The sequence below is a fragment of the Micropterus dolomieu genome, linkage group LG23 (assembly GCF_021292245.1).
Source record: "Micropterus dolomieu isolate WLL.071019.BEF.003 ecotype Adirondacks linkage group LG23, ASM2129224v1, whole genome shotgun sequence".
NCBI classification, from domain to species: Eukaryota; Metazoa; Chordata; class Actinopteri; order Centrarchiformes; family Centrarchidae; genus Micropterus; species Micropterus dolomieu.
In genome coordinates, this window is record NC_060172.1 from 8,125,660 (window position 1) to 8,144,331 (window position 18,672).

Below are 18,672 nucleotides of genomic sequence, written 5' to 3' on the forward strand. Positions count from 1 at the left end.
TTCTGGGGGCGGGGAGTGATGCTTTGATGGGCAGAGGAAGCAGAAACAGGAACAACTAAAATCAACTACAAAAACACTTGCAACACCAAGAAACGTGTCTCCAGAAATAAGGAGAAATGACTTTGCTATCACACAAGAGTAAGAAGGAACGAATGTTATCTTGAATAAACTCAGGCATAAATGCAGATATGTGGTAGAACAGAATTGTATATATGTTCTGGTGAGACGGATGAGCAAGATAAATTGATTAAACACTGAGTAAACTTAAATTATGTTGGACACAGCAATGAATTAATGACCAGCACAGTCATTATTACTGATTTCATTGAAAAAAAACACACAAAAGACAGAAACTTACCATGGAGATCTGGTCCCGCAACCTCTCTCTGGCCTCTTCCTCCTCCTGCAGCTTCTTCCTGTTCTCACACACATATACACACAGATCAGATCATACTTTACACTCCTGAGACTTAATCAAAACCTGATCATTTAAACACTACAAGTCATTTTTTAAATCGAACATGTGTCAAACCCAACCAACCCAACCCAGCGTCCCGAAAAAGGTAAGTCTTAGAGGTTAAGATAATTTTCTACAAGCAGTCTGCACGTTTCCCAAAGCAAATATTTAGAACAAGTGTATGCTGTTTAAAGTCAAGGATGCTGAAGATACTTCGCATATTTAACTGCTGTGCTGTATCTTAAACATACTGACATCACAAAGAGGTAACTGTTGTAAAGGCACAAAGACATATCTTCAGCTTGCTGCTATTTATTTTATTTATTTATTTATGGTTTATTTTAGTAGGGACTGATACAGCCGACATAAATATACCGAATACAGAAATCCAATGTTAATTTCTCTGTTAGACCTGCTGTATATTTGCTTGTGACAAACACCATCTACACATTGTCCTAGCTAGTGGTTTTTTCCAGCATGTTATTACAACCCACATTTACGTTTATTGTGGCAGTGACCTTTAATGACTTTACAGTGGTCACAAAAGAGGACGTCTTGTGATGAATTATTAATAACTGACTACTAATTAAAGCTTACGTGTCATTTTGGGAGGCATGGACAAACGCCATCAGTAGGGGACGCTAATTTAGGAAAATTTCCTAAATTACTGGGAGGTATGGCTAAACGGGATAAACGTATTGGGAGGCACTGATAAAAGTATTGGGAGGCACGGACAGGTCGTACTTCCTGTAGTCTCCAAATAAGGACGAGCGTTGAGTTCATCACTCTCGTCTCATTAGCGGCCCTTTAAATAACAGTCATTGTTTATGATAAAAGCATAGACTTAAAAATAAACAAAAACAATACAACCTTCAGTGAAATTAAGTTTTTGGCTCCTCCAGCACGTTCTGGAGTTTTTTAAGACACTCTCAGTCTCCTACAAGTGGGTAGGAAGCATTTTATACGAGGGGGGTTCAGATATGCTGCTGTAGGGAAATCAACTCCAACTAAACCACAAAATTACTCGATCATTCACTCTCTTGGTAATTCTCACAAGTAAGTTCAGTAATTAAAACAAACAGACTTGCAGCTTGTGCAGCATATTTTAGGTTGTTAGCTTCTATTGCAAATTGTTATTGGTGAAACGGGCCCCAGTTTTGCAGAAGTCTGCAGATGTCAGTCATGTGTGTTTGTGCATCTGTTCCTCACCTGTGCTCCTCAATCTGCATCTCCCTCTCGCGGTACCTCTTCTCTCGGTTCTCCTGCTCTTTCCTCTCCAGCTCCATTCGCTCCTCCTCGTAGCGCTGCCGCTCTTCTGCTGCCTTCTTCTTCTCCTCCTCCTTCCTTATCTCCTCCTCACGCTGGAAAACGCGACATAAGTAAGCTGAAGACTGCAACTAATGGCATAAAGGTTTCACTGTCCAACACTAAAAGATGAAAGATATTCAATTTACAATCATGAAACAGAGAACAGCAGAATATTTCTAAATCTGGAAGCAAAGAATAAATGGGATTTTTGCTTGTTAATGGTCAAACTAATTAATCCATTATCGTCCATAAGTTGATAAATTATCTGTCGCTTTGAGTTTCTGAAGCTGTGAAGGGCAGAGCAAATGAGTAACCTGCAGCTAGATGAAGCATGTTGTCATTTTGCATTTTGTTTGAATGTGCTGAAGGCAACACAGCTGGAGGACGCAGACATCTGACTTTGTTCTTTTCTTCGACTACATAAAATACCAGTGTGTGAGGTGGATGAAGTATTCAGATCATTTACTTAAGTAACAGTACTATTACATAACGGTAAAATACTCACTCAAAATACATATCATCATCTCATATAATTACATTATTATTCCTTATGCATTCATGTAAATGTCGGATTTTACTGTTGTATCAGACTCCAATGATTATTTTCATTATGGATTAATCTGCTGATTGTTTTTTCCAATAATCGATTGTAAGAATTCTGAAAATAGTGAGAAATGTTGTTACAATTGCCCAGAGCCCAAAGTGACTCCTTCATAGTGCTTAAAAAATACACAAAATGATTTAAAAAATAGTATAATTAAAAGGAAAAGCAGCAAATCTTCACATTTGTGAAACATGAAATGTTTTTACAGGAAAAATAACAAACGATTATTGAAATAGTTGCCAATTAAATTTCTACTAATTTACTAGCTGTACTTGAATAAACTTTTGGGCAGTTTAATTTATAAGAAAACATCATATTTTTAAAACTCTTAACATGTGTGTAAAGTAGCTGAAGCTGAAAAGAAACATGAAAAGAAAATACTCAAGTAAAGTACACTCTATACCTCTAATTTCTACTCAAGTGCAGTACTTGAGTAAATGTACTTAGTTACTGTCCACCACTGCACATAACCGGAATTAACATTGACTGTATTTATTTAAAAGAGTGATAACACTGTACGGTAAATATGAAGTTACAGCCAGTAGCAGGTTAGCTTAGCACAAAGACAGGATGTTAGTGTGCCTAAAAAAACATGTTCACAACTAACACCTTGCTTTGTTACACGGGTTACATGCCGGACTAATTAATGGCTGGGCAGACTGACATCTTGCAGTCTCTGCGGGTTGTGTGGCAACTGCGCAGAGTCAAGTCATAGTCCATCACCCCCCCCAAAACACAGTAATGTGTTGGGTTTTTTTTATACTTTTTTTGTACGGATTAAGAAAATGGGTTTATTTTGTTAACTTTGCCAGGCTAACTGTTTCCCCCTGCATACAGTTGTTGTGCTTAGCTAAGCTAAGCTATGTTTTAGCAAACTATTCGATTGAACTCTACAACTGGAAATAAACTCCTTGCGAATGGTGAAAACTGTTTGTTAAATGTCATTGCCTCCTTTCAGATTCCACACCTACCTTGGCCTGCTCCCAAAACTCCTCTCTATTGATTTTCTTCATCTCGATCTCTGCGTTGGTCTTCTCGTACACCGTGCCCTGCATCGGGAGAGAAAGAGGGTAGAGAGAATTTAAGTTTCTTTCGTCACAAGTAGGGCTGTACATAATTGTACATAACGATTATTTTTCAAGTCGATTAATCTAACGAATAATTTTGCATATTCTAAAGAAAAAAAAGTTGCCTATTACTCGATTAACGTACCAATTTATCCAAAATAAATATCAAAAACATGTCTAATCAATAATATGTTATTTAATCATCCTCACATGCACATTAGAATAATGACAATAGCAGCAAATCTTAAAATGAATCCAGTTTCCACGTCACTGATGTTTTGTGATAATAACAATAACAGACATTAATTAGGCTACTTTACTTAAAACTTTAAATGTTTCTGACATGGATTCATTTCAATGTTGAGTAATGCAGTATGAGAATCAAACGTATTTCTGTATCAGTGTGGGGCAAAGAAAACAGATTGTGTGTACTGTTAGATTCAGCTGTTTTCTCGCTCATACGTGGCTGTTAAAGAAACAGAAAATATGAAACGGCTGAATGTTAGATGACACATGGTGTAACGTTACATTACCATGACAGCAGCGTGGCCGAAATTACTTTTAACATGAAGGCGATGAAGAAATACTTTTTTCCGATTACAGCCCTAGTCACAAGAACAGCCAATAAGGCACAGTCACAAAGTTATTTCTGCATGAAAAAAAATAAAACATGTAGAAAAAAGTCCTAATTTAGCAGTATATTACATTAGTGGTATTCACATTACTTCAGTTTAAAAATGATGACATTCAAAAGTCCTTAAAGGCCAGTTTTCACAGTAATGACACAGCAACAGTGTAGCTACTGAAGCTAACGTTAGCTTCACAGCTCGGAATCCTGGAAATCCTGATGCAGATGTTCAGTTTTCACCAGCTGTCTGTCATTCACTAGACCCTCCTTGACCCTCTGTAGATAGTGACCCACGCTGTTCTTGAGGAGCATAAAGACAGAGTCCACTCTTTATAGTGACTGAAAACACAAGTCCAGCTCTGTTAGTCCTCACTCCAGTGACTACCTTAGTATATGATCGCTTGTGTGGCAGCATTTTGGGTCCCCGGTGGAAACACTAAACAGCCACGAGACGCGAACAATATGTAAAGCAACCTTTCAAAATACACCTGCGTTGTTTTGAAGAAAATCAATATTTTCCAGTCATATATTTTATCATTGAAGATTTCCTAAATAGTGTTAAAATATCGTATCGTGAGCTATGAGTGTCGTCACACCTTTTAATGCCGAGGGAGGAGAGGAAGATCGAACTTCACTTGAAAAGGCACTGGTCTAAACACACAAATTATTTTCTACGCGTGTGTGAGTCGACTCTCGTTGTTCGTTCCACGTCTCTGTGCTCATCCTCCCGGGTTCTCAGGCGGCTCAGGACCGGACTCGCCACCACCACCGTCCCGTTGGTCAGGCGCTGCCCGATGGCTGACGGGTCGATGTCGTCCAGACTGCTGGCGTTGATAATGACCTCCACCCCCTGGAGAGAGAGAGAGAGGAGAGTTACCACATGAGGGAATCAGAATGACTGGCTAGATCTACACTAGCCCTCAGATTTACTTATTTATTTGTGTGTATATATATATATATATATATATATATATACACACACGCACCTGATCCTCGCTGTTTGTGAGTTTTCAGAATCTATTTCTGTTTTACTAAATAGGACATCAACAGGAGGGAATTCACACGGCAGAACTAGATGAAGACCTATCAGGTAAAGTTATGTAGCCTATAGTTTTAACTTAAGTTAAATAGGCTACAGCAGAGCGCCTGCCGTTTACTCGTGGAGCACTTATATACAAACACACACAAAATGAACTTCTGTTATGTTTAGTTTTTCTTTCTAATGCAAGTTTTTGCTAATGTTTTCAAATAGATAAGTAAAATATGATGTTGCAAGGTTTTAAAAGTACTCCCCTCCTTTTTTCTTAATATATCTGACTATATGTAAGCTAATATCAATATTCAAACAGTTAATCAACACTAATTTCATCTCGTAATTGTATTCAACACAAGATTTTATAAAATTTTATTTGTGATAGATTTAAAACATGGCACATAGATAAGATGCTTGCCTTTGGTGTGGGAGACCTGGGTTTGATTCCCACTGTGACACATCCACCATTGTGTCCCTGAGCAAGACACTTCTGACATGTATAGCAATTGTAAGTCGCTTTGGATAAAATGCTAAATATATAAATGTAATGTAAATGTAAAACGATCTAATGTCTTGTGTAGTATATAAACTAGTACTACAGTAGTATTTATAATTTGTTCATCATTGATCATATTACAGATTATTCATGCCATTAAAGACTGTTGGGACTGTGTGTGTGTGTGTGTGTGTGTGTACTATCCCCAAAAGGGTCATTGAAAGCACCGTTGGTGTGAAGTTGAGGCTGTGTGGGAGACAGAACTGCCACTTAGAATAATGACACTTCAACACACACACACACACAGACTTTGGCATATATATATATATATATATATATATATATAAATGTCACCTCTGCTTTAATCTCGATCTTTTTATCTACTCTACAAATCCAAAAATACACACTCAGCCAGGTGTACAAGTGTGAATACACTGCTGTGTATGACACACACACATACACGCTCAGTGGGTGAGAGGATTGTCATTCAGCTCAGAGCTCTCAGCACAGAGAGATTACTTTAAAAAGAAATGGTATTAGTCATGCACTGTAACACACACACACACACACACACACACACACATACACACACGCACACGCACACGCACACACACACACATACACACACACACACACACACACACACACACACACACACACACACACACACACACTATTGTTCCTCCTCTTTGATCCTCCTACAGGTTTAATGTGCTGCAGCTTCTTTTTTCCACGGAGAGTTGGTTGAAAACAGAAGAACATTCAAACATTCTTCATGTGACAAAAAAATACAGAAAATTGAAGCATATTATGAAACAAACACAGATCACATCAGATCTGCTGCATTAGTTCATCCATGTACGTGCATCTGATGACACGATAACATGAAGCGGGAACCTGCGGGTCTGAAAAGGGAAGCCAATGCAAACACCTGCGTCCTCTCTAGCAGCCAGCAGGGGGCGACTCCACCGGCTGCAGAAAGAAGTGTGACTTTATCAAAATCTATGAAAAAATGTTTCTACTTCTCAGCTGATTTATTCCCTCAGTAAATACTTTCCTGATGAGTTTATGGTCTCAGTCGCTAGTTTCAAGTCTTCTTCAACACCACATGATATTCATTTAGTAAATTATGGTCCCATTTAGAGGAACATAGACCCCGAAGCAGAGTATATTTCAGGGCGGGATTGTCCATGATTGATAAGATGTTACCATGGTGACCTGTCAATCAGGATAGAGGTGACTCGTATCCGCTGCTCTGTGTACATTTAACCAGCTGTGTTGAAAAAGCTAATTAGGAGTCGGCTATTAATTTTTTCCAGTAAGTAAAATTTTTTATTAAGCCTTTTCGCTAGCCACAAGCCCAGTTAAAATCACAGTTAATGTGAATTACGGATGCTAACCAAGCTAGCTAGTGCCACCCTCTAGTCCAAATCCCGACATGTTGGTTGCAACAAATCAAGATGGTGTCAGCCAAAATGCCAAACTCGAGGCTTCAAAAGGGTGACGTTACGGTGGCTACGTCCACTTCTTTTATACAGTCTATGGTTTCAACGTGACAAAGGGTTGCATTCATATTGAAGAGTTTGATTTGTGCTGTAGAAATCCTCTCTTCTAATGCACTTTAGGACCTCACCTCACTTAAACCTGACTTAAGTTTAACCTCAAATACAATGACCTCTCATGGTGTTCAGACTAAACAAAATGTGGACTTTAAACCTCAGCTTCTGAGGTTAAGCCTGCCTTAAACCTTAAACTGCAGCTAAGCTAATGACAACAGCAATTTGTTATTAATGATATGTCATTATTTCATGAACCAAGTTACAAAAGCGGCAGCAGAAGCTAATAAGCATCCAAATAAATGAACAATAAAATAAAAAGCATGCTAATACATATAAAAGATAATTTGCACACTTATTGAGTTTTTAATTAGTAATGTTTAAAAGTACCGTCGTAGGTCTGACCTGGAAGAAATCTGCGATGGTGGCGACGTGGCTGGCACAGGCACACTTCCTGGCATCCGGCACGTCTTCCCCGACCTGGGAGAGAGTGAGTGAAAGAAAGAAAGAAAAATGGAGGGGGGAGAGGGAAATCAAGAATCCAAACGCAGCTGATATGTTTTCTTTGCTGGTTTCTGTTAATTCAAGTGATCAGATTCACAAGGACAGTTTTCCCCCTCCGTTGTGGTCTCATTAGGGCTTTTGTTCAGCCGTGGTCATGTTCAGTTACTGACACAGTTGTATTATAACAGGCTGGATGTGATTCAATAATCACAGCTCATTCAAACCAACACAATGCAAACACAGTAAGCAGCGATTACAGAGAGAAAGGAACACGGGAAAACAGCCTCATCTCATCTGAATTCATGGCAATTTATCTCTCAATAGCAAAATTGAAGCACTTTATCTATCTGTGTGTGTGACGGACCGAAGAGGAGAAAGAAGCTTGGATGTTCTTGAAGTATACTTAAGAATTTGCGGTTCATTTTGGCACCATTGGGTGTATTTCTGGGTGTATTTCTGTTCATTTTTCACACTTTTTTTGTACACTTTGTCGATTTTTGGCCCATTTCTTAGAACAGTTCGGCCTGCTTTGGCCCAGTCTGTTTCGGTCTGGTGCTCTTTTGGCTGTTGCTGTGTTACATTATGATGGGACCCCTCTGGCTCTGCTCCCAGAATCATTTAAACCACCAAATGTCTCTTTCTTTCTCTCTCTCCCTCTCAACCTCCATTCAGTGCAATTACCGGATCTTTCTGTCGCTTTCTGCCCTTTTTTCCATTCAACTCTTTCTCCTAGAAATCCCATTTATATTCTACTAATTTGCAACAGCAAATAGCTTTTGAGAGAAACGTAATGCCACCCAGATTAAGTTTTTTAGCAACATAGTGATGGAACAGAACGTGCAATCTGCAATATGTCTACTGACAACATGTTTCATTATGTAATATCTGCTCACAGCAACAGAAGTATGATTATAATTTTTTAGGATTATGTTTAGGGAACTCACAGCACTTGGTTATGGTTAGGGAAATATAGTGGTTTTGGTTTGATATTGAAAAGGTTTGCAGTGACTTCAAACTCTGAAATCACTGACCAGGGCAGGTCATGTTTAAAATCCTTGCACACCACCTAGGGAAATATGTCCAGTCTGAATATGCCTTTAGAAGTTACAAGTAGATACTGCAGGAAAATAAATTAAACATCTCAGTAAACAACATTAGCAAATGCAGCAAATCATTTTAAGACTTACATTAATATAGATTATATAGAACCACCTCATTTTCGATAGGCGGGGCCTGGTTTGACTGCCAGTCGAAACCCTCGCAGAGGCGTTATGAAACGAGGATCATACTATTTGGGCTCTATAGGGGTGCTGAGAACTACAACTACCTGGTTTTCTCCCAATTAGTTAATATACAGATAATTTTGATATAAATATTCAACATTTCATGCTGTAAATAAACATGTAAAAGATTGAGGCTTTAAATAAATCTTTTTTAAAGAGTTGTGTGTGACATGTGAATCATCACAAAAAATCACAAAGAATATTATATCATATCATTATATATCATTTTTAAGCAGTACTAGTGCATGTAATTGCTACTCGGCGAACATGCACAACTGCAGAAATGCAGAAAAGTACCACGATTACACATTATAATTTGATTATTAGATTTTGTTTGTTGACAAAGAAAAAACACTTTGTTGTTACAAATTTGTTGTATATAAACTGAATTTTAAGGAGACCACGTTGTTTCATTCTGCCTCTGTGCTTCTCTTTTCACATCCCTCTCTCATTACGTAGGTGCACTCTCTCAGGGCACTCCTGCTGTTGTCAGAAAGCAAAACATTCATCTTAAGGCTCTCAGATGAACTGTGTTTAAATGCACTCACTGCATCACAAATTATTCATTTCTTCCTGTAAAGCTTCTTTTTCATCATGAATTAAATGGTGGGCAATTTTCTCCGGCTCTGTTTATTGTGCAGTGACTCGATTCCACTTTTTCTCTGTTTGGCCGTCGCAGGAAGGTCACGAGTTCAATCTCTGAAACGCACATCACTGCATCAGGCTACATCAGCCCTCTTGTTAAAATCCCCATATAAAATCCTGTAAAGACGCCATCTGTGCTCTGGATCCCTGACAAGTCAATGACTGTCCACTCCAAAATGTTATACTTTCCTGTCGTCTGATGAGAAGTCTCGGTGTGGACACCCTGGAGACACTGTCTTCTTTTTGAGATATAAATGAGGATGGGGCAGTGGCTAAGAAACATTCCTTTGGTATGAGAGACCCGGGTTCAATTCCCCACTGTGACACATCCACCAATGTGTCCCTGAGCAAGACACTTAACCCCTAGTTGCTCCAGAGGCATGAGACCCCTGACAGATATAGCAAATGTAAGTCGCTTTGGATAAAAGAATTAAATTTAAAAATATCATGGTGTTTAAAATTTTTTGTACTTCCCAGGAAGCAATTTTCAATTTAACGCAGTCCAGTACAACACCGTCACTAACTACGACCTTAGCGCTAAAAAATATAATGGAATGAACACTTCCATAATAACATAACAGACATAATAAAAGTAGACTTAATAGCAGAACAATTGTAGGTTATGGATGGCATTAGATTGTACAGGTGTACCTAATAAAGTGGACGCTGAGTGAACATCTGCAGCTTTAAACTGCTGCTGCTGCTCTGTGATTGGATGATGTAGACAGAGTCTGGATTTAGGTCCTGCACCAACATGGCATGTCCTTGTTAAATAAACTGTTGAATTAAAAATATGCTTTTACCCTTAATGACTCTGATATTTTCATTTAATACCTTTGAGGACATTTCAGTGTGTGTGTGTGTGTGTGCGCTGCCAGGGGTGTTTGGCGTGGCGCCATGCACCGCCCCTCCCCTCCAGTCTCCTGTCTGACGGGGCGACTCACCCAGTTGATGAGGATGTAGCGTGGCAGAGCGGAGGTGGGCTCCTTCAGGCTGCAGAAGCCGTACATCACCCTGCCGTTGTCAAAGGTCAGTGTGATCTCTGCCAGACCGCCTCCTGCACCACAGAACAAGAGACCTGTTTTGATATTTCTGTTAGACTGTCCTCTCTCAGGAAGACGCTGTGAACATCCAGTTAATCATCTTATGAAAGTAACTAAAAAGCAATCAGAGCTCATATAAGGTAACTCTGCCGAGACTAGACAATCCTTTGAATGTGTTATTTTGATAAACAATCATTAAATAAATACCTAAATCCTGTCTGGGAACATTGAGGCTTTGTACAGCGGTGAATTGCAAAACATTTGAAGATACAGAGTCAGATTATCAGCATTTAAATTTATCATGTTACTGTTGCACCACTTGTTTTGTGAAATGCCATCAAATTTCTCAGGATCACTCAGTTTAAATCAGAATCAGTTTATTTGACAGGTATGTGTACACATACGAGGAATGTGACTCACGATTGTCACGATGTGCTTACTCATACAATAATACAATAATAAAATCAGACACAGGATACAGTATCGAGAACACATATTTCCACACTATAAACACAAACAATATAGACAGATTGAGACAATAGTGCAATGAGCGGAGTGCAAAGGATGCAGGAGTAAAATTATTATCATTATTATGAACATGCCAGAGGTGGATGTGATATAGAGGTGCACATACACATACATGCATACATGTACACAGTGTGATGGAGCACAGTGCAAAGGATGCTGGAATAAATAAGTATGATGTGCAGGTGTACTTGAGGTAGGTGGATTTGATATATAGTATATACAAGATACAAAATGACAATATAACAGTATGAACAGCTCTGAAATAGAGATTGATGAATAAATGATAAGTGGTAACCAGTAAACAGGTGGCTGATTAGAGGCAGAGTTACTGGGTTATTGCACAAGAATTGTTCCTGACACGGTGAGTCAGAAAACAGCTGTTCATCAGAGTGATGGCTTGTGGGAAGAAACTGTTCCTGAGTCTGTTGGTTTTGGCGTACAGTGCTCTGTAGCGCCTACCAGAGGGGAGGGGCTGGAACAGGTTATGTCCGGGGTGAGATGGATCTGCAGTGATGTTTCCTGACTCTGGAAATGTATAAGTCCTGAATGGAGGGCAGGTTGGCACCGATGATCTTTTCTGCAGTCCTGACTGTCCGTTGTTGTCTGCTCCTGTCCTTTTTGGTGGCAGATCCAAACCAGACAGTGATGGAGGTGCAGAGGACAGACTGGATGATGGCTGTGTAGAAGTGGATCAGCAGCTCCTTAGGCAGGTTGAGCTTCCTGAGCTGACAAAGGAAGAACATCCTCTGCTGGACCTTCTTGATGATGGTGTCAGTGTTGGGCTCCCACTTCAGGTCCTGGGATATAGTGGATCCAAGAAACCTGAAGGATTCCACAGCAGACACAGGGCTGTTGAGTATGGTGATGGGGGGCAGAGTGGGGGGGGGCTCCTCCTGAAGTCCACGGTCATCTCCACAGTTTCGAGCGTGTTAAGCTCCAGGTTGTTCTGACCACACCAGAGAACCAGCTGATCAACCTCCCGTCTGTAGGCCGCCTCATCACCATCCTGGATGAGGCCGATGATCGTTGTGTCGTCCGCGAACTTCAGGAGTTTAACAGATGGGTCTCCTGAGGTGCAGTCATTGGTGTCGTGGGAGAAGAGCAGTGGGGAGAGCACACACCCCTGGGGGGCGCCAGTGCTGATAGTCCGGCTGCTGGATGTGATGTTTCCCAGCCTCACCTGCTGACTCCTGTCAGCCAGGAAGTTTGTGATCCACTGACAGGTGGAGGCACAGTGAGCTGGGTGAGTTTGGTGCTGAGGATGTCTGTCCAAGTTGACAGCATCATCCACTGAACTGTTAGCCCTGTAGGCAAACTGCAGGGGATCCAACAAGGGACCTGTAATGTCCTTCAGGTGGCCCAACATCAGTCTTTCAAAGGACTTCATGACTACAGATGTCAGGGCGACAGGCCTGTAGTCATTCAGTCCAGAGATGGAGGGTTTTTTGGGGACCGGGATGATTGTGGAGTGTTTGAAGCAGGAGGGAACTTCACACAGCTCCAGTGATCTGTTGAAGATCTGAGTGAAGATGGGGGCCAACTCGTCTGCACAGATGGAGACACACCATCTGGGCCAGGAGCCTTCCTGAACTTCTGCCTCTGGAAGAGCTGACTCACATCCTCTTCACAGATGTTGAGTGCAGATGAGGGGTCGGAGAGGGGGGGTGGCAGCGTGGCAGTTGGGGAAGGTGACTGTTTGAAGATGGCGTTGGAGTGGGGGAGAGGTGTGACTGTGGGCTTTTCAAACCTACAATAAAAGCCATTCAGCTCGTCTGCCAGTCGTTGAGTACCAGCAGTTTTGGGGGATGGTTTCCTGTGGTTAGTGAGTGTCTGCAGGCTTCTCCACACTGACACAGGATCATTGGCTGCAAAGCTGTTATTTAGCTTTTCAGCGTAGCATCTCTTTGCTGCTTTGATCTCCTTAGTCATTGTGTTCTTGGCCTGGTTGTACAGGACTCTGTCCCCACATCTGAAGGCCTCCTCCTTGGTCTGACGAAGCTGCCTAAGTTTGTGAACCAGGGTTTTTGGTTGTTCTATGTGCGGAAGGTTTTAGTCGGCACACACCTCACAAAAACTGATGTAAGATGTCACAGTGTCAGTTAGTTCCCCCAGGTCAGTGGCTGCAGCCTCAAAAACACTCCAGTCAGTGCAGATCAAAGCAGGCCTGTAACTCCAGCTTTGACTCGTTGGTCCATCTTTTCACACTCTTTACAACAGGTTTAGCAGATTTTAGTTTCTGCCTGTATGTCGGGATAAGATGAACCAGACAGTGATCAGAGAGTCCCAAGGCTGCACGGGGGACTGAGCAATAGACGTCCTTTAATGTTGTATAGCAGTGGTCCAGTGTGTTAGTGGCCCTAGTGGGACACTTAATATGCTGTCTGAGATTTGCTCTGTTGAAGTCACTAAGAACGATGATCAGGGAGTCTGGGTGTTTTTCTCCATGCTAGTTATCTGGTCGGCCAGGTGTAGTAATGCCTCACTAACACAGGCCTGAGGTGGAATGTAAACAGCGTCCAGAACAAACAAGGAAAACTCCCGCGGTGAGTAAAAAGGTTTACAGTTTCTAAATAATGTCTCTAAGTGAGGACTGGATGATTTCTTTAACACTGTGACATCTGTGCACCAACCTTCGTTTAAGTAGAGACAGAGTCTGCCTCCCCTTGTTTAGCGATCTGCACGGAAGAGATTATATCTCGGTAAGTGAAGTGCGCTGTCCGGGATGTGAATCAGCTGACTAATTTGTGTTGCATGTTGTCAAGAGGTATTTACTTTTATGTCAAATAGAGCAAGCAAAGAATTTAAAATGTACATAATAACTAAAAGAAAAGATTTATCATTTTTTTTCTGGATAATTCAGAACTCTTAGTTTAGTTTGGAAATTTCTGTGATTTCTTTTGATTTGGGGACATTGAGATAAACAGCTCAGATAATTCTCCTCTCAGCTGTGATTAAACCATCGCAGAAGAAGAGTGCACAACGAGGTGACGTCATTAAAAGATGGAAAACCATGTGGAAACATGATGGAAATATAGTTAGTTTCATGTATTAATGTGAGGAAGGTCTCCTCATCGCTCCACACTGTTTTTGTCTCTTCATGTTTCAGTCACATGCTTTATGTACGCCATTATTTATTCACTAAGTCTGTTTCCACTGCACTTTATAATAATTGTATTTTAACTGATACTTTCACTTTTTCACCTCAGCCAAGTAGTTTGTTTTTAGTGATAATTACTAAATGTTAGCATGCTGATAATAATAAATCTGACAGGAAACCAGTTAACAGATCACTTATTCCTGTGATCACCCAGATAAAGGTTCAAGGTCTAAGGATCAAAGTTAGTTTCAAAGTGGTCATATTACACTCATTTTTAGGTTCAAAATCATATGTAGGGTTTGTGCCAAAGCAGGTTTACATGGTTTGATTTTCAAAAAACATTGCTGCAGCTCCTCTTTTCAGCCTGTGTTGAACGCTTCGTTTTAGCTATGGAGTGATACATCTTGTCTCTAAATGATCTTTGTTAGGAGTTGCACATGCGCAGTTCCTAGTTAAGGACTACTAGCCAATCAGAAGCCGGTAAACAGCTTCGGTTCAGCTGTACATGTTGCCGACCAGCTTGGCAACATGGACTGGAGCGAGAGTTTCAGAGTGGTGAGTTATTAATCTGTAACAAGTGTCTTTCATCCATAAAGTTTTAACTGAGCTCTGTCTCTACATCACAGTAACAACTTTATGTCCATTGACTGCCTGGAGGGTAGCTAGTGTTTGGAAGGGAGAGGAGGTGTGTGCAGCTCAGTGTTTTTGAGGGCGTGTCGGACAAGCCGCTTAGCGAGCGTTATGATGCACATTGCTGTGACGTCACAGGGATCCAAGGGAAAAGGCTGGACTACAAACGAGCTGTTTTCAGGCAATTCAGAGCCAAATTTTCTGTTTAATTTCTACAGTCTTCCAGTGTTTGCATATATATATTTTCATGTTCACACAGTATGTATTTTTGCCAATGCATGCGAACTTGTGATATTATTACATTCTGGAAAACTGCATGTGTGTGGATCAAATATGCAGGAGTCTAATTAAACTGTAATGATCATGCCATTAACTGTAGTAATAATGAATCCAGCTCTCCTGTGGCCCAGTAACAGTAAAGAGACAAAGAACATGATAATTTTCCCCCCAAAGCAGCAGAACCTGCAGAGCTCATCAGAGTTACAGCCGCAGCGCTACACCAGCAAATTACAACCATCTCCACACATAATGTTTATAGGCAGCCACGTTCATCAACACACAAAAAGAACAACGGCAAGGTGTCACATTAGGGGGAGATTACATTTTTGGATTCGCCTGGTGACAAAAAAACATCAACTTACCTCCTGATGATGCGAGCGTCAAATCATTGCTATCATCCTCATATGTGTACAAGGCCCTGTTAGAAAAAGACAAAGAGAAAGAGAGAGTGTTAAAAGTAAAGTTTCACCTTTATGAACATTACAGTATCATGTTTATAAAGGCAGATATTCTGCGGTCTGTCAGGTCTGGACTCGAGTAATAAATCTGACAGTGGTGGACAGTAACGGTAAGTCCATTTACTTAAGTACTGTACTTAAGTACAAATTAGAGGTACTTGTACTTTACTTGAGAATTTTCTGTCCATATAAACTTTCTACTTCTAATCTGCTACATCTCAGAGGGAGATATTGTACTTTTACTTCACTACATTTATCAGTTTCAGTTACTTTACAAATTAAGATTTTAATACATATGAGGAATTTATAAATATGTTTTGTTATAAATTATACTACCCAAAGGTTTATATGAGCACAGCTGAAATGATTAATCATTAACTCAATTGACAGAAAATTGGCACTATTTTGATCACAGAGTCGTTTTTCATGCTTAAACATTTCATTGTTCCAGCTTTACAAATGTGACGATTTGGTGCTTTTCCTTTTAATAATTTGAAGAAATTGAATTTATTGTTAATTTTATTGATGGTTGGACTGTTTATTGGACAAAACAAGCATTGTGAAGGTGTCACATGTATGTATGAGGAATAATAATCTAATGATGGAATGAGTAGTACACAGTCACGTGGGACATTTGAGACATTGAGTACTTTTAATACTTTAAGTAGCCTACATTTTCCTGGTTATACTTACATACCTTTACTTAAGTAACATTTTAAAGACTATTTTTACAGTGGGGTATTAGTACTTTTACTTAAGTAAAGCATCTCAATACTTCGTCCACCACTGAAATCTGATGACTTTAGACGTAACTGCAATATATTCCAGATTTGCATTTTTCTGTACCAACAATTAACAACATGCTGATGTTTAGCAGGTACAATATTCACCATATCCACAAATTTAGCATGTTAGCACAAACATTTGGTAATTAGTACTAAAAACAAAGTACTGCTGAGGGTGATGGGACTTTCATTACTGTCAAGTGTTTTGTGTACACTGAAGTTTCAGGGCAAATTATTTAATTTGATTATCATTCCCTCAAATATTGCAAATCAAGTCACATTATCAGTCAAAATAATTGTAATTCGTTATTTTTTCAAAATTGTTTAGCCCTAACAATCCTTCTACTACTAGATGGTATTTTACGGGATAGGTGAAAACTTTGGCCTGCTGTTGGTGGACGAAACATCAGGGCATCGCCAAAGTAATTTGGAATAATCCTCTAAGCACCATAATTGTTTGTACAAGATTTCATGGCAATCCTTCAAATAGTTTCCCTGATATTTCACAAAAAACTAAAGGAAAAGTTTCTCTGTTTTGTTGCGTACTGGTTTTCTGGACTGTTCTGTAAGACAAAAAAAATATTGTGACCATAATTGATTTTAGTGCTAATTAGCTGGAATGCTAACATGCTAAATTAAGTTGGTAAACATGATACCTGTTAAACATCAGCATATTAGCATTGTCACTGTGAGCGTTTTAGAATGAAAATTAACATTAGTATTTAGCGCAAATAACTGCTGGCCTTACTAGACTTTTTATTGTTTTCACATTACATAAACAATTCTGCTATATCTCTATCAACACTCTCTGTGAATTTCCTCAAACGTTGGCAGTGTTTCAGACTGATCTTGGTTCAGTGGGTTGTCTGTTAACACTATGCTGCTACTACAAAACACAACCATTCTGCTGTTCACCATTCAATCACATCTTAACTGATTAACATCAGAGAGCAAATCAGCTGCTTCCCCGGTGGCCACGGCAGAGGACGAGTGACTCCAGTCGTCACCAGACAAAAGTGTTACAAACCTCTTTAGGATGACTGATTGAGCTGCATTATCTGCTCGAGTGTTTGTGTGTGAGTGTAAAGCAGATTACTAGGTTTGATTAATGACTGTGGGAACTCCATCTCGGCCCACATCATGAAAAAACACCTACTTTCACAGCACTAAAACTGATTGTAACCCTAACGCGACAACCAAGTCTAAAATGTCCTGCACAAATATAGACGTGGAAGACCAAACACATGAACTCCCACACTGTAACTCTGTCCTCTGCACCATTGTCTTTGTCCAGCACAACAGACTCAATTACAGTCACAGCCACAGCATTTGCAAGCACGTACAGTATATACTCACTGCATTATATAAAATCAATTATATGCAGGCCCCCACACATCACTCACACACCTTTGGCTGGGGTTAAATGAAAGTGATAGAGATTATAGTTTAGCCGACATCTCCAGATTAAAACATTTTGACCTCCTGTTACGACCCTGTTTCACCAGCGGTGGAATGTAACTAATTACATTTACTCAAGTACTGCACTTAAGGACAAATTTGAGGTTTTGAGATTTTTGAACACAAAACAAATGAAAAACTTATAAATGATGATGTTTTGTGATAAATTACACTATGCAACAGTTTATATAAGTACAGCTGGAACGATTAGTCTAAAGTCTAAATGATAATTATATTACTGGATGATTATTACTGATGCATAAGTAAAATAAGGCCACACTTTATTTGGATAGTCTGCCTGCCTGTTCCATTCATTAAATTATTCTGCAAGAAAAATGCTCTACATGGTCGTTAGTCTCTGATTTGTTCACCATTCATGTGAGAACAAGTTCAACATTTAAAAAGTTTGGTGATTGCGTCACTTTGTGTTGTAAAGTGGTGAAGACATAAGGGCTCAGATTAGGGGTGTGACGACTTTGAGCATGAAACACTTGATTTTCTGCATTCTGGAGACATTTTCTGCACCAATTTATGGTGGAAAAGTCTTTAATGTATGAAGTGAAACAAAATTATGGTGGCATGTGAAAATATTCACATAATGGAATATAATGCAGTAATCAGCTTTTGGACAATGTATTTCTTTCTTCTATATTTCAGTTGCATTGCATGTTTTCCTATTGTGCATTGTTTAATTTGTTATTCATCATTTCTTGTTGCTGTTTTTCAGAACATTTATAACAAAAGTTTTCAAAAATTGATGGAGACATTCAGATTCTGACCTGTCCCCTGCGGCCCCAAGTGAAAATGACACCT

The 18,672-nt window shown here is 39.7% G+C and overlaps 1 protein-coding gene across 3 annotated transcripts in view; it reads right to left on the minus strand.

Annotated features, from left to right (window-relative positions):
* Positions 1-18,672, minus strand: part of dbn1 (drebrin 1) — a 149,443-nt gene that overhangs the window by 18,777 nt on the left and 111,994 nt on the right. For 2 of the 3 annotated variants that reach the window (XM_046039808.1, XM_046039810.1), the window contains exons 2-8: positions 15,521-15,576; positions 10,526-10,638; positions 7,540-7,629; positions 4,771-4,914; positions 3,341-3,418; positions 1,667-1,818; positions 359-416 (exon numbers count right to left, since the gene is read on the minus strand). In XM_046039808.1, the coding sequence (XP_045895764.1) occupies positions 359-416; positions 1,667-1,818; positions 3,341-3,418; positions 4,771-4,914; positions 7,540-7,629; positions 10,526-10,638; positions 15,521-15,576 (691 nt within the window). The remainder of the gene's footprint in view (positions 1-358; positions 417-1,666; positions 1,819-3,340; positions 3,419-4,770; positions 4,915-7,539; positions 7,630-10,525; positions 10,639-15,520; positions 15,577-18,672) is intronic. The other variant, XM_046039809.1, reaches the window with a different exon arrangement.